The sequence below is a fragment of the Chaetodon trifascialis genome, chromosome 16, assembly GCF_039877785.1.
Source record: "Chaetodon trifascialis isolate fChaTrf1 chromosome 16, fChaTrf1.hap1, whole genome shotgun sequence".
In the NCBI taxonomy this organism is placed as follows: domain Eukaryota; kingdom Metazoa; phylum Chordata; class Actinopteri; order Chaetodontiformes; family Chaetodontidae; genus Chaetodon; species Chaetodon trifascialis.
In genome coordinates, this window is record NC_092071.1 from 12,523,295 (window position 1) to 12,549,820 (window position 26,526).

Sequence of the window (26,526 nt, forward strand, 5' to 3'; positions counted from 1 at the left end):
CAGGAAGCAGCTAGTCGAGGAAACAGATTTGGTAATTACGCAGTGGCACATGGAATAGGTATCATTTTTCTGAAAAGGCATTTTGCAGTATTTCAACAAAATGTCTCTTTTGTAGTTGTCGATGATCAGTCTTCCTGTGTTCCACTTATGAGCTGGCAAAAAAATAAGCTGTGTGAATTATTGCCTCTCAGTGTACTCTAAGGGCAACCGATTGTGAGAAAAATATGAAGCCAGTTCTATTTTAATTAACATGTTTTGGCGAGGGAACCTGAAAGCCAACCAATATATTAGTCATTATTAACTTTCAGTTTTGGATTTTAATATCCGTATCAGCCTCAGAAACCATACCTGAGGATTTTCCCTCCACTACATCCCAGGTGGCCGTTGTTGGTACATCATATTCTCACATTTATACATGTGACAAGCAGCCTTTATACCAATGAATGCATTCTCAATCATGACAAATTACAGTTAAAGATGAATGATTAATAAACACTACTGAAGAAGTACTTAGAGCCTTTACTCAGTAGCAATACACACTGTGAAAATACTGCAAGTAAAAGTATTATCAGCAACATGTACTTAAAGTATGAAAAGACAAAGTACACCTTCTGCAGTAAAATGGTCCCTGTCAGTGTTTTACTATTATTATGATATATTTGGATTAATATTACTGCTGGATTCATGAGTATGCTGCATTTTACTGCTGTAGGTGTTTAAGGTTGAGCTCGTTTGAGTTACATACTGCTGCTCAGTTTAATCTACAGCAATGCATCATGTTCTGTTAACAGTGTCAGCGCCACTTATCTCCGTAATAGTCAGCAGCCCCGTTTTCAGCTTTGTGATGATGCATTTTCCAACTAATCCAAGGGGATTTATTTTTCAAAATAGTTTATTTATCATAAGACGTTTGAGCCTTTTCTCGACCCATAAAGGAACGCTTAATCCTGCAGTTTATCAGAAACATTCAAAATCACCAAATTTGGAGATAGGTGGTTTTCACGTCACGGGAAGTGTATGAGAAATTGCTATATGAGTGATTAAAGCTGTCAGACAAGCGTAAAAAGAACTACATGATTCTGAGATGTGATGGAGTACAAGTATAAAGTTGCATAAAATGGATTTACGCAAATAAAGTACAAATACCTCGAATTCACACTCATGCATAGTACTTGAGTAAATGTACTTAGTTACATTCCACCAGTGTTAATAAATAGAATTTTATAAGCTGCACACGTCTCCCTCCGCCACCTCACCTGACCTCGGTATTTTCGGCCTCTGGGTGCAGCGGCATCATCGCATTGCCTCCAGCGGGGGGCGCTGTTGTGCAGCGTCCCGGGACAGCGCGGCCAGTAGCAGAGCCCCTCGCAGCTCCTCACCAGTAGCCCACATCAGCTCGGAGGAGCGGGGCGTGGACTCAGCCCGACGACTCTCTGCTCTTAAATTTGCAGAGACGGCCGACTTTCAGGGGGAGGAAAAGGAAAGAAAAAAAAAAAAGAAGCAAGGAACCGAGAAGAAATCGATCGATCCGCAGCTGGTAAGAGTTTTGAGAACGTTTTTGTTTTGGATGTTTACTTTTGTTTCCATTGTGGTTGGGGAGTTTTTGTTGTGGATGTCCAACTTCAGTGACTTTTTAACAATAGATTTCAAAGTGAGCCAATAGGCCAGCCCCATCCGAGTCCACGGAGGAAGATAAAGCCAAGGGGAAATGTGGGAATGTGCAGATGTTTGTGGACTTTCTCATTTCATTCCGTCCGACTCTGGCTGCCTGTTTGTGTGTCTTTGTGCGGCAGATACTTTTCTGTAAATATTACATTTAACATCCGTATAAAACTAATGACTTAAACATTGCTCCACCATACAAAATAAAGCCAGGCTTCCCTTGAGGAGTGTTTTTCACACTTTAATTTCACTTTATGGACATCAGCCTAACACAAGACGCTCTGTCCCCTGCAAGACGCACAATGCATGGCTAAATAATACACGCAAACCTTTATATTTATGTCTGAGAAGAAAAACCTTGTCTCTTACACCAGGAGTTTTTGCTGAACGCCTTTCTGCAGGCTACATGTTCCTGATCTCAAAGGACACTGAAAGAGCAACCGGTCAAGAGCCTACAGCACAACCATGGATGACATCTTCACACAGTGTCGGGAAGGGAACTCCGTGGCCGTTCGTCTGTGGCTGGACAACACGGAGAATGACCTCAACTTGGGGTGAGCGCGTACACGTGCACACGCTCCCTGCGGATACGCGAAGCTTCATCGTCACCTTCATCTTCTCCCGGGTGTCAGAGTCTGGCATAGTTTGGAAAGTCTGCGCTGTCTCCTTGTTATTGGAGTTGACTTTATTGCAGAAGTTCCACATTTGGTTATGGTGGGTGAGGTGATGCCCTGCTGGTGTGTGAGCGTGCATATAAAGTGATGCCTGGCACATTAGAGGTGGTCAAATAGTTTCCATATTGTGCTCTTTCTCTCTCTCTCTCTCTCTCTCTCTCTCTCTCTCCCTCTCTCCCTCCCTGCAGCTCCACATGCTGCTGAGCGTCACTCAGCTTTAGTCATTCCAGTCCATCTTTTTTTTTTTTTTTCCACTTTCTTCTTAGATTCCTTTCCTTATGATGTAATCCCTAAAAACTGTGCATGTGTATAATTACTCATCTTGTGGGGACATAAAGCTGTTCATACAGTCACACTGTGGGGACTCGCCATCAGAGTTTAAGGTGAAGTAAGTTAAGGTCAGGGTTTGGATAAGTCTCCAGGAAATGAATGGAAGTCTATGTAATGTCCTCTGAAGAGATGGAAACACCAGTGTGTGTGTGTGTGTGTGTGTGTGTGTGAGAGAGAGAGATTTGGGTGGTTGTGCGGTGACATAAATGACTCATACGACAGAATATAGCCTAAAACTCATTCTACGCTGGACTGAAAAGCATAGCCGGACTTTAAATTATAGGGCTTAGACGATTCAGTTGATTGACAGACAATGAATAAACAGCACATAAGATCAGTGCATTTTAACCGAATATTTCGTTTTTAAAAGCTCCTGTGGGTTGGACAAAACACCCACTTTGAAGATGTCGCCCTGTTCTCTGGGAACAGTTTATGCCATGTCGTGTATTAAAAACAGTGATTTAATCTAAAATATAAGCTGTAGATTCATTTACAATGCTCATAAATCACATGCCTGTTGATGTTTGTGTTTGTGTGTGTAGGATATACAGAGCACTTGTGCCTGTTTACATAATTTCCTTACTAGAAAGGAGCGAGAAGACCTCACTGCTAAAGACCTCAGTTATCTCATTCCTGGGCCAGGCCATATATGTGCAGTTTGTTGACGTTGACTCTGAGGGCTGCCGAGCTGCAAGCCAACCACGCAACAGCCAAGGCCATTTCCTCTGTTCAGCTCCATACAGGGCCAGGCCCTCGCTGACGGAGCTTCTCAGGCAGCTCGCTGCAGCCCCGCGTAAACATCTGAGAGACCAGTCATTAGGCTGGAGGCCTTTGCTCTGGCTGAGGAGGCTCGGCTGTGTGAACAAGCCGTTTTCTTTTCCCCGAAAATGTGTGATAAGTTTTATATGTTGGTGGGGAAAGTGTGTTACTTTCCCTCCCCTGCTGTTTTCGGTTCAAAAAGTCAGAAACTGGAGGGTGAGACTGAAACTGTCAGACTTTTAAATGTCAGATCTCCCCCAGGAGCTGCTCTTGTATGTGTGTCACAGGAAGACACAGGGAAAGAGAGTGAGAGAGACTTACAGAGAATGTGTAGCTGAGGATTCCACTGTGTATTTTCCGCTCTGTCATTCCTGAGTTTTTTTTCCCCCGTTACTTTTTATAGCACGCAGGGTTGGTCAGACTATGAACTGTCTGTCCACAGAGCTGGATCGGAATTGTCAGAGAATGTGATTATATCGCTTCAGCATGGGATAGCACTGCAGCTATTTCCTACAGGCTACACAAGCCCTCCTGAGGTTTATTGCTGAATAGAGTGTAGATTTTGTGGCTTTGCATGGAGCTGCAAGAATGGGTCAGCGAATGTAAAGGGGGTCGCTCGGGTGAAGGGGCCAGTCGCACGTAGGTGACAGCTTGGCTCCTTGCAGACTGCTGCAGTGCTGTGCGCGCTGTCTGCGTATGTTCGCAGGCATTCCAGCTTGCACCAGGCATATTTATCACCAGGCTGGCCCTCAGATGGGTTTTAGGCCGCCGGCGCTGTGAGGAAGCATGTGTTTAAGTCTAAATAAAGACTGGTAGGTTGCGAGTGTGAGAACCTGTGTGGCTGTGTGTCAGAGAGAAAACCACTCAAATAGTGTTTAGTCAGCTGGTGTATGCCTCAGAGTCATTTAGAGAGCATCAGCACCCTCCTTACCACACTTTAAGTATGTCTTCACCGTCTTATAAGAATATTCTCATTCCACTTTTTTTCATTATCACTGCTTAAAAGACTGATTGTTGTTTCAGTGATGACCATGGCTTCAGCCCCCTCCACTGGGCATGCAGGGAAGGGAGGAGCGGCGTTGTTGACATGCTCATCATGAGAGGCGCCCGTATTAATGTGATGAATCGCGGAGATGACACCCCGTTACATCTCGCCTCCAGTCATGGACATAGAGACATCGTAGCTAAGGTACATACACATTTTGTATTACATACAAAATAAAAAAATATAAATTATATATATATATATATATATATTTAAAAACATACATATTACATAAAAAAAAGGAATATTGAATATGGTCACAATTGTGTTTACACTGAATAATGTGTAATCTTTTCACTTTTTGACCTGCGACTGTCAGCTGATCCAGTGCAAAGCCGACCCCAATACAGTCAATGAGCATGGAAACACACCGCTCCACTACGCCTGCTTCTGGGGCCAAGACGAAGTGGCAGAGGTACAGTGCAATACACCCACAGGCACTCCACTACTTCTCTTAGCTGAAAAGGCCCTCTTCTGGGGAGAAGTGGCCACTACAGTAAAGCAGTGGAGCCCCGACCGCTCCCAGCGTCCCTGCTTCAAATTCTAAAACCTTAAAGATCCCATCCATACACAACACAGTTCAACCTTTCTTTTTTTAGGACTTAGTGGCCAGTGGTGCCCAGGTGTGCGTTTGTAACAGGTATGGACAGACACCTCTGGACAAGGCCAAGCCTCACCTAAGACAGCTGCTTCAAGGTCAGAGGTCATTTGTGGGCATTTTAAGGCCTCAACAGGTTATTTCCTCTGAAAAGAAAAACATTATGTTGGCATCACCAATTCATTTTTGTGGTTGTTGCGTCTGCTTTTAGAAAAGGCGGAGAAAATGGGCCAGAGTATGACCAGAGTCCCCTATAAGGAAACTTTCTGGAAAGGCACCATGCGGACACGACCTCGTGAGTAACATTCAATTTGTACAAAGGACCAAGAATCATTGCTGCAAATCACGACTTTTGCTTGATTATTCGGCTCTTTCAGGTAATGGTACCCTCAACAAGCAGGCTGGTATTGATTATAAGCAACTTTCGCTCCTGGCAAAGATCAATGAGAACCAGTCCGGAGAGGTCAGTAGCACTTTACTCCAGTGTCAGGTTTTTATTTTTTTCATTGTTTTTCAGCTCCCCTGTGGTTTAACAGATCATGTGCTCTGTTTGCAGTTATGGCAGGGACGGTGGCAGGGGGACGAGATTATAGTGAAGGTGCTGCAGGTGAGAGACTGGACCACCAGGAAAAGCAGAGACTTCAACGAGGAGCATCCGAAACTCAGGTAATCACACATCAGTGTCCTAACAATGAAGTAAATGTTGTGGTTTTGGTTAGCCCTCAACAGCATCTTGCGGTGTCGGCACACAGCATGGAGATATCAAGCTTTCATTTAGCTCATTAGTCAGCATTTGGATGCACATCCTGTAAACACAGTGCTGACGCGAGGAGGACTGTGATTGGTGGCTTCTTGTGCAACCGAGAGAGGAGTTTTTAATTTTAGATGTCATGGAAATGGGTTTTGGTTGGAGTAGTGGCGAAGCAGTCGTTGACAGCTGTTTACAGTGTGATGCTCTACAGCGTGAAAAACAAATTGCACAAACAAATACCATCGCAGCAAACATGTCATCCATTGGAACGTGAAATCTGAAATATGTGCGGACAATTTCGAGAGAGGACTTTCAGTCAGCTCGCACGAGCATGTTGAGACAGGTTCAGCAGGGACCCCCACAAGGACCTTTGAGCGGGCCAGATTAATGAATGTGAGTGAGTGTGCAATTGGAAGGACTTGGCAGCGTGCTTTCATGTCGCATTCGGTTCTCGCTCCCTTTCAAGAACATAAAAGTAGTTGGGACGAGCACGCTGAAAATTTCAGGGGCAACATATCACCTGACGTGTATTATGAAAGAGCCGCAGATAATGAAAGCGTAAATCTTGCAGCCCGGCTTAACTGTAAAGGGCCACAGATGTTACAAATGTGTATAATAACATGGATTTGGGAAGAGTTTTCATGCAGAACAAGCTTTTCAGGGCATTTAATTATTTTTTTTTTAATTGCGTTTCCTCTGAACTGTGAAATTGTTAATTCTTTATCATCTGAGAAACCACCCCCCTTCTAAGAAGATGTAATTATTCACCTTTTTCCCTTCTTTTTCTTTTGTTAAAATGGCATTTCCACACGCTCTCTCTCTTACTGTGATGTCTCCATAGGATCTTTTCTCATCCAAACATTCTGCCTGTTCTCGGGGCCTGTCAGGCACCTCCATCCCCTCACCCCATCATCATCACCCACTACATGCCGTATGGATCCCTCTTCAACATACTCCACCAGGGCACCAGTAAGTGCTTTACATTTATGCACGTGTATAAAATGGAACAGCGCTATACCCGTAGATTTACTCCTGTGTCTTCCTCTTCCTCAGCTCTGGTGGTCGACCAAAGCCAGGCAGTGAAGTTCGCGTTGGACATCGCCAGCGGCATGGCTTTCCTCCACACCTTAGAACCAATGGTTTCACGTCTTTACCTCAACAGTAAGCATGTCATGGTAAGACACTGCTCTACTGTCTTTGACCACTGGCTTATAAGCAACCATGTTTCTAAACTAAAAGATCCATAACTGCCGCCGCATAACTACGGTGATGCTGTGGCTCGCCATTTGATGATGTGACTCACTTGCAGATTGATGAGGACATGACAGCCAGGATAAGCATGGCAGATGCTAAGTTCTCCTTCCAGTGTCCTGGTCGTATGTACTCTCCAGCATGGATGGCCCCTGAAGGTATTTATTCCGTTTTCAGTCTTTGTTCTCCATCTCGCCTACCTCCTCCCCCCATGATGCCTCCTTACTCTTTATGAGTCATTCAGTGAGGAACATACTGTACTGTATAATTTAAAGTCAGTGGTAGTCACACTGCTCATCTGGTGTGTTGCCCGTGATACAGGATACAAACAAACCCGATGAGTAATCTGGTTATGTTAATGGATTTCCTTGTCCCATTTTTTGTGTCCAGCCCTGCAGAAGAGGCCTGAAGACATCAACAGGAGATCTGCTGACATGTGGAGCTTTGCGGTGCTACTGTGGGAGCTGGTGACCAGAGAGGTCCCCTTCGCTGACCTCTCACACATGGAGATAGGCATGAAGGTAAGTTGGTGCTACGGGTGTGGGAAGTAGGGGTGCTGAGGGGGCTGCAGCACACCTCCAAAACATCCCATGGCTTCTACAGGTTCCCATCTTTAGGATGTTTACAGCAACTTTGTGTCTCGCTTCCCTCCCCCGTGTCGCTCAGGTGGCTCTCGAGGGTCTCCGGCCCACCATTCCACCAGGGATTTCACCTCATATCTGTAAGCTGATGAGGCTCTGCATGAACGAAGACCCGGCCAAGAGGCCCAAGTTTGACATGATCGTCCCCATCCTGGAAAAGATGCAAGACAAGTGAATGCCTTGGCCTTAATTTGTACACTCCTGTTACCATCTTTTTTTTTTTTTTTTTATCAAACCACTCCTTATCTTCACTCCAATCACATATCTGCTAAGCCACTGTAAATAACGTCAGAGACCACTTCAGCTACACAATTCAAACAATAAGTATTATATTGCTTTTCTTGTATAATTTAAACTTGGGGTATAAATGTTCTTTAGCCTGACTATGTTGCTCTTTTATTACGGCTGAAACATGCACACTGAAACATTTGCAAACTTTCTGATCCAGTGTGGATTATATTCAGTGATGAGTCAGACGGAGACGGACGCGAAGAGATGTGTATAGAAACAATGCTTTCATACACACCAGCGAATACCAATGCAATAAATGTTTTATATTTATGACAAATCCTTGTCCTTTTATTTCAAGATCTCATCCTCTTTTTGTGGAACATGTCATGCTTGCATTAGTTTACCAAAATAAATGTTTTGCATAAGCGCTGGAGCGTTTCCAGCCAAATGTTGCGGCTTTCTTCAGCAGATGGGGTTTGGAGGTGATTCAGTCTAAAGCTCTGCTGTTGTCCTGTGATGAAGGCCACAATATGGACTGAAAGCTGCTTGTCTAAATACTATTTCCAAGGTCCTAATGAACCGTCAAGCTCACAGACTGTGTTTGCAGATTTCTCAAAGAACACGTATAATTCAATATCTCTGTCATTTGAAAGATTCATTGCCCCTTTCTTGAGGCAGAGAAAGAGCCAGCTCCATTCAACAACAAATGACGGACTTTATTGCAAGATCTTATATCAAAGTGGATGTGTATGGGAGTGGGTTTATGATGAGAATTTAAAGTTTTTGGACTAAGCCACAGTGCAGCGTGGAGGTTGTTCCTGCTGTGAAGGCATGAAGGCAGAAAGTACAAGCATGCTGGTAAAAATGGGACGGGGAAAAAAAAAAAAAAAAACTGCTGTAGGATCAATGAATCCTCCCTGCAGAAACAACTTCTATCCGGCTGAGAGATAAATCAGCCGCAGCTCAGATTGCGCACATGAAAGGGCGGAAAAAAAATCAGGCACGTGATGAGTCAGCTGACTGTCTGTGCCTTTCACAAGACGGAGCAGAGGGACGCTCACCACAACGAGCTGTGAGCTGGTGAGCACCCAGAAGAGGGGCTTCTCGGCCTTGTTTGTGGAAGCGGAGCTGTTTCTGAATCCACCGACCTGCTTGTGTTCACCTCAGCCGGGGAAGACGACGACCACCTCGTCGGTCCGCAGATATTTTTGGAGGTACAGCTGCACAAGAGTAGCTAGCTACTTTGCTAGCTGTCACTTCTGTTGCGCTTTCGCATCAGTTTGTAGGCGTGTGCGAGTCATTTATTCTCAAGCTGAAACTTTAACTTACACCTCTGAGTGTTACTTCCTGTATGTTTTGTTCGTGTCCCCCCATAGAGGCTGCCAACGGAGGATACCAGCTGCCGGAACAATGAGGCTCTGCACCCCGCTGCCCTCCTCTGGGCTCGTAACCTGCACTCTGCTGCTGCTGTTCGGGTCCTGTCATCCGGCACCGACCCCAGAACAGCCCAGGCTGCTGTTCATGGAGCAGCTTGGCCGCACGGGGGTCGGATTTAACTGGGGAAATATCACCTGCCCCTTGTGCAAAGCTGTTTTCACCATCCTTGATGTCGCCCTCCTGGTACGGTTTGAACATTTTGTCTTAATTGTGATGCTGAAGAGGATGGTGGTGCACTGCAGGGCTGAGCAGTGTCACCAGAAATGTGCATTATCCACAGATCTGCGCATTAAATGATCAGAAGAAAGGAAATATGCAATGATGTATTAAAACATTGTGTATTTCTCATCAGTGAGGAAATTTTGACTGATTGCTGGTTTAGCTTAAACTAATGCAGTTTAATACATCAGCCAATACAATAAATCCTACTTTGATAAAGAGTATATTATTCAGTCTGTGCAGCTGTGCAAAGAGGGGTTGATTCAGTTTTTTGGTGTTGTTACATTATAATGAGGTGTTTCTACTATCTAACATTTTGTCCACCCTATTTTATATCAGTTACTCCACAAAGAGCCACACCAGAGCCTCCAAACTAAACTCCACTTCAAGATTTTCAACAAAAAATGGAGTATTATAACCTTCATGAAGGTTGCCGCCAAAGTTAAGATATACCGTAGTGTCAAAATGACCCTGATCAATGTCATTATTGTCCTTCCTTTCTTCTGTTTGTCGTTCTTCTTGTTCTTTTTGTAGCCAGTCAAATATTTCTGACCTCCTGGACTGAACTCTGGGTTAAATGATCGCTTGAATGTCTGATTGGAGGTCGCTGTCGTAGCTTTTCTTGGCTCGAAAAGATTGAATTCAAGATAGCGTATTTATTTAAGATTGTGACATGAGTGGTAAGACAATAATGATTGTCATTCACATCCTGTTGTTGGTCTGTCCACAGATTCTACTTATTGATCATATTTAAGTTAAGAGCAGTTTTGCTCTGAATAACCTAGCAGGGTTACTCAAGTTGATAAACAGACGCAGCATGTGACACTGAGGCCCCCCATATGGAGAAGGTCCACTTCTTGTCCTGCTCCCTGAAAATCTTTTAATATCCCCTGGTGCTTATAGCTGATTTAGCACAAAAAACATGCTTGAGACATTTGATCATAGGGTCCCTTTGTTGACCTCAAGTGCCCCTGTTGTCCAATAGCTGCAGCTGTTTGACCTCAAAAAACTTTTTCTATTCTTGTCCAAATCAAAAGTGCAAAAGGACACTTCAGTGCGTCTCCCATCCGAGAGTGTGACCATTGTCAAGTCTAAGACATTGTGGTCTAATAAGTAGGAATTATACTCGTTTCTAAGGAAGTTTGAGGTTTTGACAGCAGTGAAGCATTGTGCGAAAAGCCCCTCTTATCTAATCTTGTTATGCCTTTCTTGCTTCTTGTAGAGCAATGCAAATGAAGAGCGAGTGGCACGGGCGGTCGGTGAGGCATGTGTGCGTCTCCATCTGGCTGACGAGCAGGTGTGCCGACAAATAACAGAGCTGTTCAGGGACGACTTTATCCGGGCTCTGCAGGAGTCCTTGCTGTGGCCCACTGAAGCGTGCGCCCTGCTGGTGGGCCCTTCCTGTGGCACATTTGACATCTACGCGCCCTGGAACATCACCTTACCGAAAGTCCCCAAGCCCCCTGTTACACCACCCTCTCCACCCAAACCTGGTTCTCCACAGAGCAGGGTCCTGTTTTTGACTGACATCCACTGGGACCAGGTTAGTGTGTGCTGTGGAGGGATCAGCCTCTCTGTGGGATAAAATGCTAGAGCTTTGAGTGCCTGAAAGTTTGCATATCAGAAACCATGTGAAAAAATGAAGCTATACCCTTAAAAAACAAATAATCGTCTCCACCCACAGGAGTATGAAGCCGGCAGCAGCGCAGACTGCAAGGACCCTCTGTGTTGCCGCAACGACTCAGTCCCTCCCAGGTGGAGGCGGAGGGAGGCCGGGTACTGGGGAACCTACAGTAAGTGTGACCTGCCTCTACGGACGGTGGAGAACCTCCTGGAAAATGTCGCCAAAGCTGGACCCTGGGACTGGGTCTACTGGACCGGAGACATACCGGCGCACAATGTTTGGTCTCAGACCAGGAAGCAGCAGCTGTCAGAGCTTACGGTCGTCTCCAGGCTCATCCAAAAGTAACTTTCTCTTCAGTTTGAGCTCTTTGATAAGAAGATAGATAACGGCAACTTCGTTTTTAAAAGAGTAGCTTATGAAAGGTTAGGTTGAAATGTCAGATCTTTCTGGTGATTTACAGCTGCTTTGAATTTCTAGCTTATCCATTTACACTAATTTAACCTCAAAGCGGCCTTGTACTCTGACTCCAAACATGTTTTTGTTGCTGCTTTGCTCACATGTTTGTCATGTGTCACCTGGAATTGATCCAAACAGCTATTGACTCTTGCCTCTTCCTTCTGTCGTCTGTCCAGACACCTGGGGCCAAATGTGACGGTCTTCCCTGCTATAGGGAACCATGAGAGCACGCCAGTGAACAGCTTCCCTCCGCCCTTTGTTCACGGCAACCGATCCTGCGCCTGGCTTTATGATACAATGGCAGAGGAATGGGCACCGTGGTTACCTGAGCAAGCTTTGAAAACTCTGAGGTTCTTGTTCTTGTTTCATGTTCTTATTACGTCTAAATGTGTACAGTAAGCACTGTTGTTAAATGAGACATAACATCAAGCAAAGGGTTTGCTGTGGATCTTAAAGTAGAAACTGTGTTTATGTTGTTTGTTCTTGCAGTTTCACTTGGCAGTTCACATCCCTCTGTTTGTGAGCAGAAGTGGTCACATTTCTCAGAATATTATTCCCTGTATACAGGGTTCGGACTTTTGATGGGTGCCCCCAGAGCTGAATTTCACTTTCGGAGTCCTTCAATCACGTCCTTTGGGTGCAATTTCAGGTACGGAGGATTCTATACAATGGAGATCCAGCCTGGCCTAAGGGTGGTCTCTCTCAACATGAACTATTGCGCTCGGGAAAACTTCTGGCTGATGGTGAACTCGACCGATCCTGCGAACCAGCTGCAGTGGCTGGTCCATGTTCTGCAGGCCAGTGAGGACAAGGGCGAGAAGGTGAGTCGAGCAGCAAAAAGAAAGCTGCGAGGAGACTCTGGGTGAGACGTTCAGTTTAGTCACTGAGCGTTGTAAAGCTGATAAAACGTTCAATGTGGTTTTATTGACACAGGTTGATGTCCCACCCAATTCCTAATTATAGATGAGGATAATGACTCAATGGTTATCTCATTTCATTTCCCTCTATTTACTACCGGGCATTGAATTGAAATACATTTTTATTAGTGCAATAATCTACCTCTGCGTTCCCTCCTTTTTGATCAGGTACATATCATTGGTCACATCCCACCTGGCCTGTGTCTTGGAAGCTGGAGCTGGAACTACTATCACATTGTCAACAGGTAGCTCCGTCGATCATTTAAACCTAAAGATCCAGACTCCCAGAACGGTCAGAAACGGAAGTAGCAGTGCAGTAAAGACAGTTGCAGTGGCTGTAAATCACCGTGTGTTCTGTTTACTTGCTGGAGAAAGGACCAGACGTTCTTTATACTCAGCATTGGTTTCTTTTTAATGTACGATGTGACAGTTTCAGACCTTCGCATGTGATGTGGGACAGACGTTCCTCAATGTCAGTTTCTAAATGCTACTGTCAGCGTCTGGTGTATTTCCAGCATTTGGTCCAGATCAGTCCAGATTATCAGTTATCTGGGATGCATTTTATTCCATTGAATATGTGGTTGTCTTATTACTAGCAAACCTTGTTTCTCTTCCTCTTTTGTTTGCATGGCCGGATCAGATGTCTCATGTGGTTTTGTGTGTCTCCGTTAGTTAATGAATATGCATGTTTGATTTTTTTTTGTAAAGGTCAGCAGCCCACTGTGGTCAAAGCTGCTGAATGTGACAGCCTGACTTCCTGCAGCAAACCAGTTAGAAGAGAGATGACACAAGTTTAAAGTTTTCTCTCTGTCTTGTTTAAAATCCTTTTTTTTTTTTTTGTTTGCAGATATGAAAGTACAATTACCGGACAGTTTTTTGGTCATACGCATCTGGATGAGTTCCAAATGTTTTATGACGAGGAGACCATGACCCGTCCATTGGGAGTGTCCTTCATTGCTCCCAGTGTCACTACGTACATTAATCTTAACCCAGGTGAGTTCATAAAGTCAGCATTTCAGAAGCAGCACGCCGCTTAAAAACAGAAAATCATCATTTTTCTCTCTTCAGGTTACCGTGTCTACTATGTGGATGGGAATTACAAAGGCAGCTCTCGACTGGTGCTCGACCACGAAACCTACATCCTGAACCTCACAGAGGTAAACCACAGTCCAGGAGCGCCAAGTGGCCCAGAGCAGAACCCCAAATGGACACTTTTATACCGTGCCACCAAAGCCTATGGTCTGACGAGCCTGTTCCCCTCTGACTACGACGGGCTGATGCAGACCTTTCTCAAAGATGACCGCATATTCCAGAGGTTCTGGTACCTGAGACATAAAGGACACGTGTCGGAGCCCTGTAAGGAGACGTGCAAAACTACACTGCTGTGCTTTCTGCGAAGCGGACGGTCCGACGAGCTGGAGCAATGCGACCTCCTCAGTGGTTTCGAAGGAAACTTGGCCCGGGCTGCCAGAAAAACCCTGTGTTGACTGAATGTCTGCGTGTGGGAATAAGCAATATGACCAAATATGCAATAGAGCCAAAAAAGTTAGTTTTTCCTGTTGGTGGTTGGTCAACATGGATTGTTGTATAGGCCTGATAACATAAAGTCACTCGAGTTATTACTCGTGCTCTGCCAGTATATGTGGATTGTGTGTAGATGACAGTGTATGCTATGAGAAATGTTTTACAAAGACAATTTGATTGTGATTTGCAACATGCCTTGGGTTTGTCAACTGCTGTTTTGCAATGTTTGCAAGTTCTCCAGGAAGAGGTTGTGGCAGATCTGCTGTTGCTGATCGGGGAGAAACGTTAAACATATCTGTCCTTAACAGCAGTGTTTCAAGTTTGAAAGCTGCTTAAACGCTCTTCTAGTACGGAGTATCTTGCAGCCTTTATCAAAATTCTTAATGTCCTTAATGTCCTTGGGGCTTATCAAGATAGGCCTCATAAAATCCTAAAGCTTTCATCAGATTAGGCGAGAATTTCAATTCTTAAAATTGAGAAACATTACAGAAAGTTTGTATTAAAACGAATGACAATCTGTCCTTTTGACCTTTCCCACAGTGCAATGTGAACGTTTGCTGGGATTTCAAGCTAGTACAAAGATTATGGGACCTCAGCCATCATTTCTCTCAGGTTTGAGCTTTGCATTGTTGCTACACTGTATACAGTATCATAACTTCATTTGGAGTCGGCTCATTGTGGGGATGTAGGTCCGTTTGTGAAGTACTTTATCCACCTTAGTGAACAGCATCATCTGCCTCAGCCCAGACGTCTTCAAACCTGAACGCCTCACAGTATTTCCTATTGAGGTTTACTTAAGTCTGCACTTTAATTCTTTGTTGGCTAGTTATCGTTTAGGTTTAACAGAGATCAAGTTCGACAGACCCGAAGTGTGATCAGCATGGCAAGGCTCTCGGATCTTGGCCTACGTGACCTGCGGTGTAACATAAGCATGACAAGTAATGCAACTTGTAAAATAAGCAATAATTTAAAGAGATTGTAAAAATTGTGAATAAAAGATCAAATCTGATACTGTGCACTACTGTTTGTGAGGGGGAAAAATACTGACTGCAAATTAAAAAGGATGTTTAATATTATTTTGGGGCAACAAAACAGAAGGTACACCATGGATTTAAAACCCATGTAATCAGCTGAGGCAGTAAGGCCTGCTGCCTCCACGACTGACTCGAGGTGGAGCTGTGTGACATCTTTTCTATTAGCACATTCGTAACTGACTCGTGTCATCATGTGTTCTGGTTAACTTCAGCGGTTTCCCCCCTTGCCACAGAGTATATTTCCTTCCGTTGGTCTTTACAAATGAACAACTTGGTGCATACAACAATAGCTACACAGTGCATTTAAAAATGTGAGGTTTAAATGAGTGCTTCAAAGGGGGATGAATTGATAATAGCACTGGGAAGAGTTTCAAAACTGGAGAAATGGACTGCATCAAGCCCAAACTTTCATCTTATCAGTTCATCAGGTGCAAATGTTTTTCTGATTCTGTCTGGGATTTTTACATTTTATTTCCAGACACTCAAAGGAGTCACCACACACACAGATTCCAACTGATTCACTGGTAGACATGAGTAGTTATTTCACGGTCCTTTCTTCACATATCCCGCATTATAGATTTCAGTTGCCATGAGTCATCAGAGCAACGCTGCAGTCTGCATGATTTGACTCAGTGGACACGCCCGCTGCACACAACATTTAAACACAAGTGCTTTTATGCCACTCATTCATTTCTTGAATTAGTGTTCAATCTACCATTTTATGCATACCATCCATTGTTAAATCATGCAATTGTAACAAGCCATTTTATCCTCTTAAAGGGATATTTTTCTTAAGGAGGCTTGTATAAGGTACTTCTCAACTGTGTATTACCTGCAGTAGATGGCCTTCAGTTGGAGACGGAGCAGGAGTACCTGTGTAGGAAGCTGACCAGTTTACTGCAGTGGACGGGGGCAGCAACAAAACATATCTTAGCCACATGAAGTATGCCCACCTAAAAATCTATTTCAGTTTAACTGGGGGTGTGACCTCCATCTACTGTAGGTAATACACTGATTCATTGATAAGTACCTTGTAGAACCCCACTGCAAAACCCCAAATCCCTGTAATCTTTCTAAAGGACTTTTACTATGGCTCTGTGAAGAACATAGTAACACCAAAGTCCTCCTTGTACAGGTCCCAGGTCTTCGGTTTGTGTGGGTTGTCCAGCTCTTCCCTGGGCAGAAACAGCCTGTGGACAGTTCAGAGGTCAGCATTAATGCCAAAGAAGAATATGAAAGCTTTCGAGTCAAGAACTACAAAAATAATGGCATGTGAGCAACAGAAGCATACTTGTTGTCTACTATGAAGGAAGTATTGAACCAGAAGTAGAACGGAACATCTTCATATCCTTTTGGCAGACCCTAAAAGGAGAGATGAAAACAGGAGATAAAGAGAATGATTGGACAATCAGGATGAACACCAGCTTTCCTTCCATAGGTAGTTTAAAAAGATGTCGACTCACAGCACTTGATTCAAACATGACCTTCACATCCCCTTCAACGACAGGCCCTTCCTGCAGGCTGATGACGGCTGCATTGCTCCCCACATCAGGAAATACCTTAAACCCAGCAGAAGTCTGTTAATCACTCACTCAACAAATGAATCAGTGTGGTGTGATGTGAGGTGTGCATGTTCCAGGTGTGTGACACGTACTGTGCAATTCTCCTGTTTGGCACACACACACTGAAAAACCAGCTCTTTCTTCACAATTATCTTCATCTTGAGATCGCTGCCATCACCTTTACCCACACCTGGGTAGGAGCAAAAGGAAAAAGCAGGTATTAACCCAGGCACAAAAAGGTATGTAAAGGTGTGTCCTGCTGGTTTGCTGTGTTTTACCTGCTATGGAGTGGATGCGGACGCTCTTGATCCTGAGGCTTTTAGGTGGAGGCAGCTGTCTGTTGAACTTAGTCTTCATGACCTCGTAGTACCCCACGTAACGGCTCTGTGGTTCACACGCACACAACAGAGCTACAACATTTAAAACAAAGCACTGAAAGCATTTAAATCTTAAACTGTCAAGATTAAGGAAAAGTAAAATTACTCTATGTAAACATATACTGCACACATATATGTATATATACTACATGTATCCAGTGTGAATCACACTCTGCTGCTACAGATTAGTGTTTGACCACTAGGAGGCGCCAGTCAGACTGATTTTGAATTCTACACGGAGTAGTTTTTAAGTTTGGTCCTCTATTAAAACCTTTTTCTACTTTTGGCCTTGAGTGGCTCGTTCTTACCTGAGAGGGAGTCTCCACTCCCTGAAACTTGGAGCTCCGACTCTTGTCTGTCCTCCTCTCACCAAAATACTCCAGACTGTCCTGGTGCACAAACGAAAATGAATGTAAGGAAGTAGCCTTGTCTCAAAATGTTTCGCCGAATCGTTGAACCTCGATTGAACTAATCTGAAAATTAAAGAGACGCACCTGTGCGCTCTCAAACTGGTCACTGTCAATAAGCCAGGTGCACACCAGAGTACCTGTGCGTCCTGTGAAGGAGAGCAGTAGTATTATGGATTATTTGATATGAAAATGAATGAAAAATGCAAAACTATAACACTAAGTGGTCAGCAGAGAGTAAACTAAGGGTGACAGTTGCACAACAACTATATACCAAACTGATGTTCATCTCAAATAATTCACCAATGATAACGAAACAAGCAGCAATCTTTGGCGTCACCTTTCCCTCCTTTGCAGTGAATAGCGATGATGTTTTGGGGATCAGCGGACATCCACTCCCTCACGTTTGCTGTGTATTTCAGCATGTCCCTGGGACAGACAGTAGAACGTGCAATGATGAAGACACTGATACAAGTTGGAAGGCCTTCTCGTGAAGCTGCAGTCTGAAGCGTTCCAGTGCAATCACAGGCAAAAAGGAAGGAGGAGGTGAAACGAAAACAACACGTCGCAGCAGAAAGTGTGACTCACTCCAAGGAGGGGACATTGTGGTCATCGATGAACACTCGTTCAACCTTGTAGTGGAAGAACTGCGGGTCGTAGCCTTTCTCACCTGGAAACCAAAAACATGATACTGATGTGATTTGTGCCGTTCCACATAAAAAGGGAATGCAGTGCGTGACGAGAGGAGGTGCCAACTTACTGCACAGGTTGTAAACTTTATAGTGGCCTTCATGTTTAGTGTCTAGGAACCTCGCCACTTCCTGCACAGATAAAGAAGGTGTATATACTTTTAGGTCTGTGGGTCTCATTTACGTTGGAAGTTCTTTGTAACAATAGCGCCTATGAATGGATTCTTTTTGAAATTATTAAATTGGGGACAGGCGAGTGATGGAGGTGGGCTCATTTAGCGTGCATGTACCCATTTTAGGTTTGACTTACTCTGATTGGATTCCTGTAGAATGACTGCTTCCCAGAGGAGGGGAAGGACATGGCAATGACACGGTCTACAGAAGGTAAAGATGCAAACAAATGCTCCACTTCTTAAAGGGTGTCACTTTTAGTGATTGATTTTAGATGTTTTTTCTTACATGCATGTACGTTTTTTTTTGTGTCATACAGCATCTAACAACTACCTGTGACATAGGTGAGGTCAAGGTCAAATCCATCCTTCTGATAGCGCCGCTTGTTCTCAGAAATCTGACAAAAAATAACAAGTCAGTGATCAGGAAGTAGTACACATCTTCTCTCTTGATGCCACAGTGATCCTGTGATTCGGCCTTACCATCCTCCTGGTGACCTTCTCCAGCTCCTTCTTCTGAGCTGCCAGTCTGAAAACCCTCACCAGGATCAGTATTCTCAGGACACGAAGAAACGTTACCACCCTGATGAAGAACGAAGGAAAAAAAACAACTTAAATAATAAAACAATAATAGGGTCTATGGCGCTCTACACACTCACTACATTTACATGCAGTCAAGTAACCCTTTCATAACCGGAATATCAGCAATAACCGGGTTGCGCATGGCCATGTAAACACCAATAAACCTTTTGAAAAACCGGAGTATGCTCATATTCTGGTTTTTAAAAACCTGATATGACCCCTGGGTTACTCCTTTTCTAACCCAAATTTTTGGTCATGTATACACCTATCAGAATATCCCCACTGAACAGAACATTAATTTGTGTTCTGCGCATGTTCTATTCGCAAGGAATCTTGGTCTTTTGAGTGCAGGTAGCATGGATATGGATGGCACAGCTCCGGCTCCACTTCCTATTTCTTCACGTTCTCGCCTTCCATGAATGAAGAAAGTGAGTCAGAATAGTGTCAAGTACTGGTGGTGGGTCAGCACCAGCCCTGGCTGTTCATTATCCGCCCTGCTGCTGTTGCTGTTGTTGTTTTTGGATACAAGAAGAAGAAGCTGAAATGACGCATGCTGCGTCATGACGTTCTCCGTGCATCGACACCTTGTCCGTGGGATATCCCAATTGATTACCACTGATTGCTCACACATGTAAACAGGTTATTCCGAATGTTTTCAGAAACCGGAATATTGACCATAACCCGAATATTGACTGCATGTTAAGTAGTGACTGTAAGGCAGTGTTTCTCAATTCCAGTCCTCAGGCCCCACTGCCCTGCATGTTTTAGATGTTTCCTGCTCTAACATACCTGATTCAAATGAGTGGCTCGTTATCAGGCCACTGCAGAGCTTGATGACGAGCTGATCATTTGAATCAGGTGTGCTGGAGGAGGGAAACGTCTAAAACACGTGGGGGTCATTGAGGCCCGAGGACCAGAATTGAGAAACACTGCTGTAAGGTGACATTCAGGTTTAGGAATATGGTTGAAATCAATATTATATTAGTAATCAGTATTTGAAAACATGGAGAATATGATCTTCAATCATTTTTTTTTTTACATGTCCACTGCACTGATTGTTGATGGTCCAGTCTGAGGTTAGAGAAGTTCAGAAAGAGGAACACTCACTACGTTTACATGCAGTCAATATTCGGGTTATGGTCAATATTCCAGTTTCTGAAACATTTAGAATAACCTGTTTACATGCGTGATTCCTTGCAAATAGAACATGCGCAGAACACAAAATAATGTTCCGTTCAATGGGGATATTCCGATTCGGGTTAGAAAAGGAGTAACCCAGGGGTCATATTCGGGTTATTGGTGTTTACATGGCAGTGCACAACCAGGTTATTGCTGATATTCTGGTTATGAAAGGGTTACTTGACTGCATGTAAACGTAGTGCATGTATCATTTCACCATGAAATAAATCCAAGGAAGCAGCAGTGTTTTTATTGCCTAGACCCTGGTGATACATTAACAGTAAACAGTGCTCCCAAAGGAGGATTTGTTTGCAGTATTTAAAGGGTCGACTGTACAGCAGGGTTCTCCATCTACAGGAGGATGAGCCACACTGTTATATTTATATTAATTGTAGTAGTCTTAAAGGCCTGCACACACACACACACACACACACACACACACACACACACACACACACACACACACACACACACACACACACACACACACACACACACACACACACACACACACACACACACAGGTGTTTCCAATTATCCAGGCTGATTAGACCTTTAGTCAAGTGAAGCTAAACTGGGAGTTGCATGATGTCACCAAACTCTTTTGATTGGTTTGTGCACAGTCCTCGGAGGAGGCCTCGTCAGGCAACATTAGTGAAAACACCTGTGCGGGTGGACTATTGAGGATCATTATAAATGGATCTCCAGGTACTCAGAGCTACATCTAAGAGAGCTTCTATGTACCTATGTCATGCTTTATCCACTACAAAGTCACCAGATGTCTAACGCAACTGTATTTAGCTGGGAATGCAGGGAAAAGTAGGTACCTGGGGATGAGACTGGTTCCAGACAGATCAGTGAAGGTGTAGATCATGGTGACCACCAGAGTGATTACCACAACACAGGTGTCTACTATGTTCAGCTTGGAGCTGAAGTAAACTCTGAACCTGAAAGGTGGTTAGATAAACACAACATGAGACGACTAACGTGCAGCAGAGAAAAGCAGATCATACAACTACTAGTATCTCAATCCACATGAAAAACATCACTGCAGCGGAGCGTTTATACTCAGCGCCCACTGCACTTTGAATCAATATGTTTCCCAAGGACCATCTGAATACATGCCATACATTTCCTGTCCAGCTTCCTCTTTGTAACTTCCTGTTTAACAGCTAATCACTCTTGATTTCTGCTGACACAGAACTCTGGGAACGTTTGCCTCACTCTTTTCTGGCTCTAACGTTCACAGGCAAGCAGCTGTGCAGAGGTAACTTAACATGTGGATTCACTACATTTGAATACTGGATGCAGTTATAATATATATCTTGCAATCTGAGTCCTGAATTAAACTCCTTATTAAAAGTGTCAGCAAACAAGCTTCACAAAGGTAGGATTTATTTGGAAGGCTGCAACAAGACTGCACAAATATTGACACTGCATCCACCACCCAATGTAGAAAACAGGAAACACAAAGAGACTGAGATTGCTGAGATCCCATAAATTAGGCAAACATGCATGAACTCTGTGGCTTCCTTCCTGACTCACCCTTCCACATAGACCCGCAGGAGAACGTCAACGAGAAAGAAGAAGGAGATGAGCAGGGACACGGCCTCTAAGGCATTCCCAACATCTCTGCTCTTGGCTGGCAGGGAGATGTCCACGATAACCAGCACAAAGTCCACTAGGATCAGTATCACTCCGAAGATACTGGAGGAAAAGACGGACAGCATCACAAAACTGGTCATCAGCAGTCTAGATGAGCCAACATTTCAGCAAAAAAGTTCCCAAAACACACTCACCGAAATCCAAAGGACATAACAAAAGGTGTAATCTTCGTCCGGATATTGCTGCAAAGGAGGAAAGATTGCACAGTCATGTTAGCCAGAAAATGTGCTTCTGAATCGAGTTTACAAAACTGTCTGTGGTCCAAGCTGTTCAGACTTACTGATACATTGTGTCTGGCACCAGCGTCTCATCCTTTCCATCATCAATCTCCACTTTAGCATCTTCCATCTTTGCAATGTTTCTAACAGACAGAAAGACAGAGGACAGACAGGGTAAACTTCACAAAAGGTAGGATGAAAAGAGACGACAGCACATATACAGCAACAAACAGAAAAAAGGTTCATCCTCCCATGTTAGTTACTTTATCTTCCTCACCCATTTACACCTGAATCCGACCCTGGACTGAAATAGACAGAGGACATGATGTGTGTGTCTCCCTCCTCGCTTTGTCCTGAACTTGTGGTCTCTGCATGCGAAGCGTAGACAGATTAAAACTCCCCTTGTTCAGCACGTTGTTCCAAAGTTACAATGTGGAAAAATAAGAGACAGACTAGAGGGCAAAAACTTTGTGTCCTGCCCTGAAATACTGACGTTAGTCTTGCACGTAAATCCACTCCTTGAAAGAAAGAAACGGTTTGATCATTGAACGCCTCATCAGCATCCAGGAGCCAGTGTCCTGATGCAAAACCGACCAGCAAACAAGTTAATTTTTGAGAAAGTGAAGCATCAATGATTCACTATTAGGTCTAAAAAAGAGGACAAAAAATAGAGAAACATTTCACCACACAAACCGCCCGCTTCCCCTCACACAGTCCTCTTTTCGGACTGTTTGTTGACACCAAATTAGCCCCCCAAAACTAGCTAAACGGACCGCTCGCTTACCTTTCGTGCTGTCATTCGTGGAGTTTTACGGGACTTCGTCTTGTGACTTCTTCTTGTGAAGACAGAGAGACGGTTCAAAGGTTAACCGGGTAGAGTTTTTTTTTCTTCAGTCCATCCACTTTTCCTCGTCGTTTTGTGCAAACGTAGCGGTTTCGGACTTCCTGCAGCTCTGTGCAAAGCGCTTTCTTTCCCCTTATTGCTCTTTACTCATCTTTCCTCTTACACCCACTTTGACACCACAGCGGACTGAGCCTGACCATCACCTTCCTGTGACTGTTACGGAGCTTTCTTTTAAAGATTAGCTACACATATTATTTGAGACAACAGGCTGCTCCGTCCTCTCTCATCCCCGTCTTCTCTGTAACATCTGGTTTTAATTGAACGTTACATTCCCAAACGCCAGCTAGCTTCGTCTCCACAGTCCAAACATGGCTGCGAGGAAAAGGTATAACGTTATCATGACAAAAAGAAAGTACAGCATTATGTTGAACTTTAGCTGCTTAAAGCAAACGAAGGCGAAACAGCAGGCTGTAACACCAGTAACAAACTTTCAAATGGCTTTTCTTAAACGAACTTAAAAATAAAAATTCAATGACGCCTAAATAACACGGCTTTAAGAAATGACGTAGTTAAAAATGCACTTTAGACACAATGAATATTGTCCAAAATAAAAATATAAAATGATTATTCAAAACATTTTTTAAGCAGTAACCAAATGCTAACACAAGGGGGAGCCATGTCGCCATCACACGCAATGTGTTTTTATATCAATGTGAGGACTTTCTGCTTTAGTTCATGCTGCTGTGAACTGACTCTTCAGGTCTTTGGATAAAAATCCATTTTTCTTCATATTCTTACTTTTTTACTGGGTTGTTTTCTCTCAGTATCTCATATGTCAGTTTCTATAGCGTTTGTGTAGTGTGAGCTACACTTTCTCCCATTTTGGCTATCACTTTATTTTAACTTCTGCATTACTTGGAACAATTTTCCTGACTTTATATGGTTGATTTTGACCCACATGTTCAGCTAAACCCTTGGTGTGAGGATCAAATTGATTTCTGTGAAATGAAGCACAATAATAAAACATCAACAGGTTTTATCTACCAAAAAAGGAAACAAAAATAAGGACAGTACTTCAGGCATGTAAGGAATGGCATACTCTCAACACCCTTTGTCCATGAGGTCTGGGATCAGCTTGTCTTTCCAAGTACTAGAATGCTTGATAGAGGAGGAAAAGGACAAACTGGCTTGAGTTCAGTGTTTGGCAAGGCTGGTCGAGTTTGAATCCTCTAATGTGGACCATGCAGAACCAGCCCAGCCTATAAATAATACTGACAAATCTTTAGAGGAAAAGAACACTGAACCTGGAGAAAACAAGGCGAGACGGTGTGAAATGAAGGTAAGGCTTGTGCTGCAGAGTTTTTAAAGTCTGACAAATCTTAGTTTCTACATCAGTATCTGTTTATTCTTCAATCTGTGTTTTATTTATGATTTCAGACTGATATTGCAGCGAAGGGCTTCGTGCGAGTGTTGCTGTTGTTGGCTCTGGTGCGACCAGCCATGGCCTTTTCCACAGCGTTGTCAGTATGTAGCTTATCGCACTCTTTGAGGGCTTCGGGGTGTCTCTCTTTGTTTTTGGATTGACGGTGCAAATTGAAAATGTGTGGTTCGAAAAGCGTAGATTATAGGCAGGGCTGTTTAAGAACTGTCATTCCTAGACAGTCCAAGGCGCTATGCTTTTACTGCCCCCTCTCTGGGTACCAGAAGAAAGTAAAAGCAACACGTATGACTTGAAAATCTTTTTTTCTCATTTAAGGCAACGGAGTTCTGTGGGCCAGAGGTCGCAGCTCTCAAGAGCAGCATAAGGAAACTGGAGAATAAACTCCTGATAGCAACTTGGCAGGTGGAGCATTTGCAGATGCACAAATACTTCAAGCCATTTCAATCCGCTGTGCCTAATACTAAACCTGAAGCTGACACAGGCCCCGGTGCAAACCACAACAGCAGTGGGACATTAGACATCACTGATATGGCACTAATGAAACCACTTCCACCTGCAGGCAGTGTAATTGTCCACGACAAAGGTAAGAAATGCTCACGTCATATCAGTGTTTGGGTGTTTATTTATAGTAAAATTATAGTTTAAATTAGTCTGCAGTGCATTAAAGAATTCTGGAAATTATTTAATATTCACTGAGATTTGTGGATGATTTAACAGTAGTAAGTAAATAATGGTGACGATAATAATAAGTAATATTTAAGGCCTTTTCAATTCCTCTCAGACTGTTCTGAGCTGTTTGACAGACTGAGACCACCAAGTGGATTTTACCGCATCAGACCCAAATCACAAAAGGAGCCTTTTTTGGTCTACTGTGACATGGAAGATGGAGGAGGATGGACAGTGTTTCAGAAACGTCGGCATGGAAAAGTTGACTTTAACAGGTGCTTAATCAGAGAGAGTAGCCCGTGTGCAGTATATTTAAAAATATTTAGATCCCCAAATCCTTGCAAAGCCCAGAGTATAATGTAGGTGTTGATAGAGCCGCAAGCTGAAAAATCTGCCCAATTCTCATTTCAGAGACTGGGTGGACTACAGAGATGGCTTTGGTGACTTCAAACTGTGGAATGATGAGTTTTGGTTGGGGAATGAGCACATTTACTCTCTACTCTCAGAAGGTCAGAAATTATTAAAATCCCAGAATCATTCATTTGCATCTCCTTTTAAAAGTGGCATTTTATTTTTTAATACTCTTGTTTTACAGGGTCTAAATGTTCTCCCTGCTTTGCTGCTTTTTTCTCATGTTTTGCTCACATTTCTTTGCCCTGAAGGTCAGAACCTGGTGAAGATAGAGCTAATGGACTGGGATGGAAAGAGAAATTATGCATTTTATGAGAACTTCAGGATCGCAGATGAGGCTGTAAGAACAACAGTTCTGTTTTTTTATCTCAAAAGTAACTGCGATTCCCCAAAAACATTATTAATATGACATTGCTTTTACACCTATTCCAGGACAAGTATCGTCTCCAGTATGAACTGTATAGTGGGCAAGCTGGGGATGCTCTGACTGGTGGTGGCGGGGTGGTGGAGCACTGGTCTGCTTGCCTCAACGGTATGCAGTTCAGCACCAGAGATCAGGTGAGTAATAGATTTTTACTATTCTAAGCTAGCATTTTTATGATGCTAATAACTGTGCAGATGATGACAGTGATAACGCTGATGATGGCAATGCTTATTGACAGGACAATGACCGCTACATTCAGGGCAGCTGTGCTCAGGAGAATAAGGCAGGATGGTGGTTCAACAGGTGAGACCTTTCAAACAAGTGTGTATTATCATTACCATACCATGGAAAGAACCATACTGGTCAGGCTGAGGACACACTTATAATATATTATATTTAAAAAATGCTACACCCTTGACATTGTGTACTGTCTACAGATGTCATGCAGCCAACCTAAATGGGAAGTTCTACCGCAAGGGCAAGTACAAGGGCCAGTATGACAATGGTGTGGTGTGGGGGACCTGGAAGGGCCTTTGGTATTCCCTTCGACATGCCACCATGAAGGTGCGACCTTTGGTTTTCTTGGACGCCATGGGGAGTGGAGCGGGGGAAATGTAAAAACCAGGCTGGGTGAATGAGGCAAAGGCTGATGTCATGTTTACACTCTTAATATTTTAATTCCTCCCTTTGCCTCATTATTTGCAACTATTATCATATTGCAATTCAACAGTATCTTCT

General features: G+C 43.6%; 4 protein-coding genes across 7 annotated transcripts; 3 read left to right on the forward strand and 1 right to left on the reverse strand.

The window, feature by feature from the left end:
* Window positions 1-1,377: 1,377 nt before the first annotated feature.
* Window positions 1,378-8,276, forward strand: ilk (integrin-linked kinase). 2 transcript variants are annotated; one of them, XM_070982976.1, is made up of 13 exons: window positions 1,378-1,537; window positions 2,037-2,216; window positions 4,449-4,614; window positions 4,790-4,885; window positions 5,070-5,166; window positions 5,280-5,363; window positions 5,446-5,531; window positions 5,625-5,734; window positions 6,661-6,788; window positions 6,873-6,994; window positions 7,129-7,228; window positions 7,461-7,591; window positions 7,737-8,276. In XM_070982976.1, the coding sequence occupies exons 2-13, from the start codon at window positions 2,128-2,130 to the stop codon at window positions 7,884-7,886; spliced, it is 1,359 nt and encodes a 452-aa protein (XP_070839077.1). In that variant the 5' UTR covers window positions 1,378-1,537; window positions 2,037-2,127; the 3' UTR covers window positions 7,887-8,276. The 2 variants fall into 2 exon arrangements, with proteins under 2 accessions (XP_070839077.1, XP_070839078.1); XM_070982977.1 differs by having other exon boundaries at window positions 1,489-1,537; window positions 2,064-2,216; window positions 7,737-8,016.
* A 712-nt stretch (window positions 8,277-8,988) lies between these two features.
* Window positions 8,989-15,128, forward strand: smpd1 (sphingomyelin phosphodiesterase 1). The gene is made up of 9 exons (XM_070982978.1): window positions 8,989-9,156; window positions 9,319-9,562; window positions 10,821-11,141; window positions 11,283-11,563; window positions 11,855-12,028; window positions 12,328-12,499; window positions 12,764-12,840; window positions 13,443-13,588; window positions 13,664-15,128. Exons 2-9 carry the CDS (start codon window positions 9,353-9,355, stop codon window positions 14,080-14,082), a joined length of 1,800 nt encoding a protein of 599 aa, XP_070839079.1. The 5' UTR covers window positions 8,989-9,156; window positions 9,319-9,352; the 3' UTR covers window positions 14,083-15,128.
* A 40-nt stretch (window positions 15,129-15,168) lies between these two features.
* tpte (transmembrane phosphatase with tensin homology) lies at window positions 15,169-22,889 on the reverse strand. Of its 3 annotated transcripts, none has more exons than XM_070982916.1 (19): window positions 22,787-22,889; window positions 22,280-22,370; window positions 22,065-22,145; window positions 21,919-21,966; window positions 21,665-21,826; window positions 20,947-21,066; window positions 18,842-18,941; window positions 18,693-18,756; window positions 18,499-18,563; window positions 18,260-18,320; window positions 18,088-18,169; window positions 17,840-17,928; window positions 17,587-17,648; window positions 17,401-17,481; window positions 16,994-17,099; window positions 16,808-16,905; window positions 16,617-16,712; window positions 16,445-16,515; window positions 15,169-16,343 (listed from the first exon to the last, which is right to left on the reverse strand). In XM_070982916.1, the coding sequence occupies exons 2-19, from the start codon at window positions 22,324-22,326 to the stop codon at window positions 16,241-16,243; spliced, it is 1,536 nt and encodes a 511-aa protein (XP_070839017.1). In that variant the 5' UTR covers window positions 22,327-22,370; window positions 22,787-22,889; the 3' UTR covers window positions 15,169-16,240. The 3 variants fall into 3 exon arrangements, with proteins under 3 accessions (XP_070839017.1, XP_070839018.1, XP_070839020.1); XM_070982917.1 differs by lacking the exon at window positions 22,787-22,889 and adding an exon at window positions 22,687-22,701; XM_070982919.1 differs by lacking the exon at window positions 22,280-22,370 and having other exon boundaries at window positions 22,787-22,866.
* A 1,158-nt stretch (window positions 22,890-24,047) lies between these two features.
* fgl1b (fibrinogen like 1B) lies at window positions 24,048-26,406 on the forward strand. The gene is made up of 9 exons (XM_070983901.1): window positions 24,048-24,185; window positions 24,284-24,370; window positions 24,603-24,870; window positions 25,069-25,228; window positions 25,365-25,462; window positions 25,616-25,704; window positions 25,797-25,922; window positions 26,027-26,091; window positions 26,226-26,406. Exons 1-9 carry the CDS (start codon window positions 24,180-24,182, stop codon window positions 26,404-26,406), a joined length of 1,080 nt encoding a protein of 359 aa, XP_070840002.1. The 5' UTR covers window positions 24,048-24,179.
* The last annotated feature ends 120 nt before the right edge of the window (window positions 26,407-26,526 follow it).

Excerpts from the sequence above, each read along its gene's own strand:
- ilk (XM_070982976.1), top strand. The coding sequence starts at position 2,128 with ATGGATGACATCTTCACACAGTGTCGGGAAGGGAACTCCGTGGCCGTT. Across the intron at positions 5,167-5,279 it reads CCTAAGACAGCTGCTTCAAG|AAAAGGCGGAGAAAATGGGC; the intron begins GTCAGAGGTCAT and ends GTCTGCTTTTAG. Across the intron at positions 5,532-5,624 it reads ATGAGAACCAGTCCGGAGAG|TTATGGCAGGGACGGTGGCA; the intron begins GTCAGTAGCACT and ends CTCTGTTTGCAG.
- smpd1 (XM_070982978.1), top strand. The coding sequence starts at position 9,353 with ATGAGGCTCTGCACCCCGCTGCCCTCCTCTGGGCTCGTAACCTGCACT. Across the intron at positions 11,564-11,854 it reads GTCTCCAGGCTCATCCAAAA|ACACCTGGGGCCAAATGTGA; the intron begins GTAACTTTCTCT and ends TCGTCTGTCCAG. Across the intron at positions 12,841-13,442 it reads TACTATCACATTGTCAACAG|ATATGAAAGTACAATTACCG; the intron begins GTAGCTCCGTCG and ends TTTTGTTTGCAG.
- tpte (XM_070982916.1), bottom strand. The coding sequence starts at position 22,326 with ATGTCCTCTGTCTATTTCAGTCCAGGGTCGGATTCAGGTGTAAATGG. Across the intron at positions 22,146-22,279 it reads TCGGATTCAGGTGTAAATGG|AAACATTGCAAAGATGGAAG; the intron begins GTGAGGAAGATA and ends TCTGTCTGTTAG. Across the intron at positions 21,967-22,064 it reads GTGCCAGACACAATGTATCA|CAATATCCGGACGAAGATTA; the intron begins GTAAGTCTGAAC and ends CCTCCTTTGCAG.
- fgl1b (XM_070983901.1), top strand. Across the intron at positions 24,871-25,068 it reads TGTAATTGTCCACGACAAAG|ACTGTTCTGAGCTGTTTGAC; the intron begins GTAAGAAATGCT and ends AATTCCTCTCAG. Across the intron at positions 25,705-25,796 it reads TCAGGATCGCAGATGAGGCT|GACAAGTATCGTCTCCAGTA; the intron begins GTAAGAACAACA and ends CACCTATTCCAG.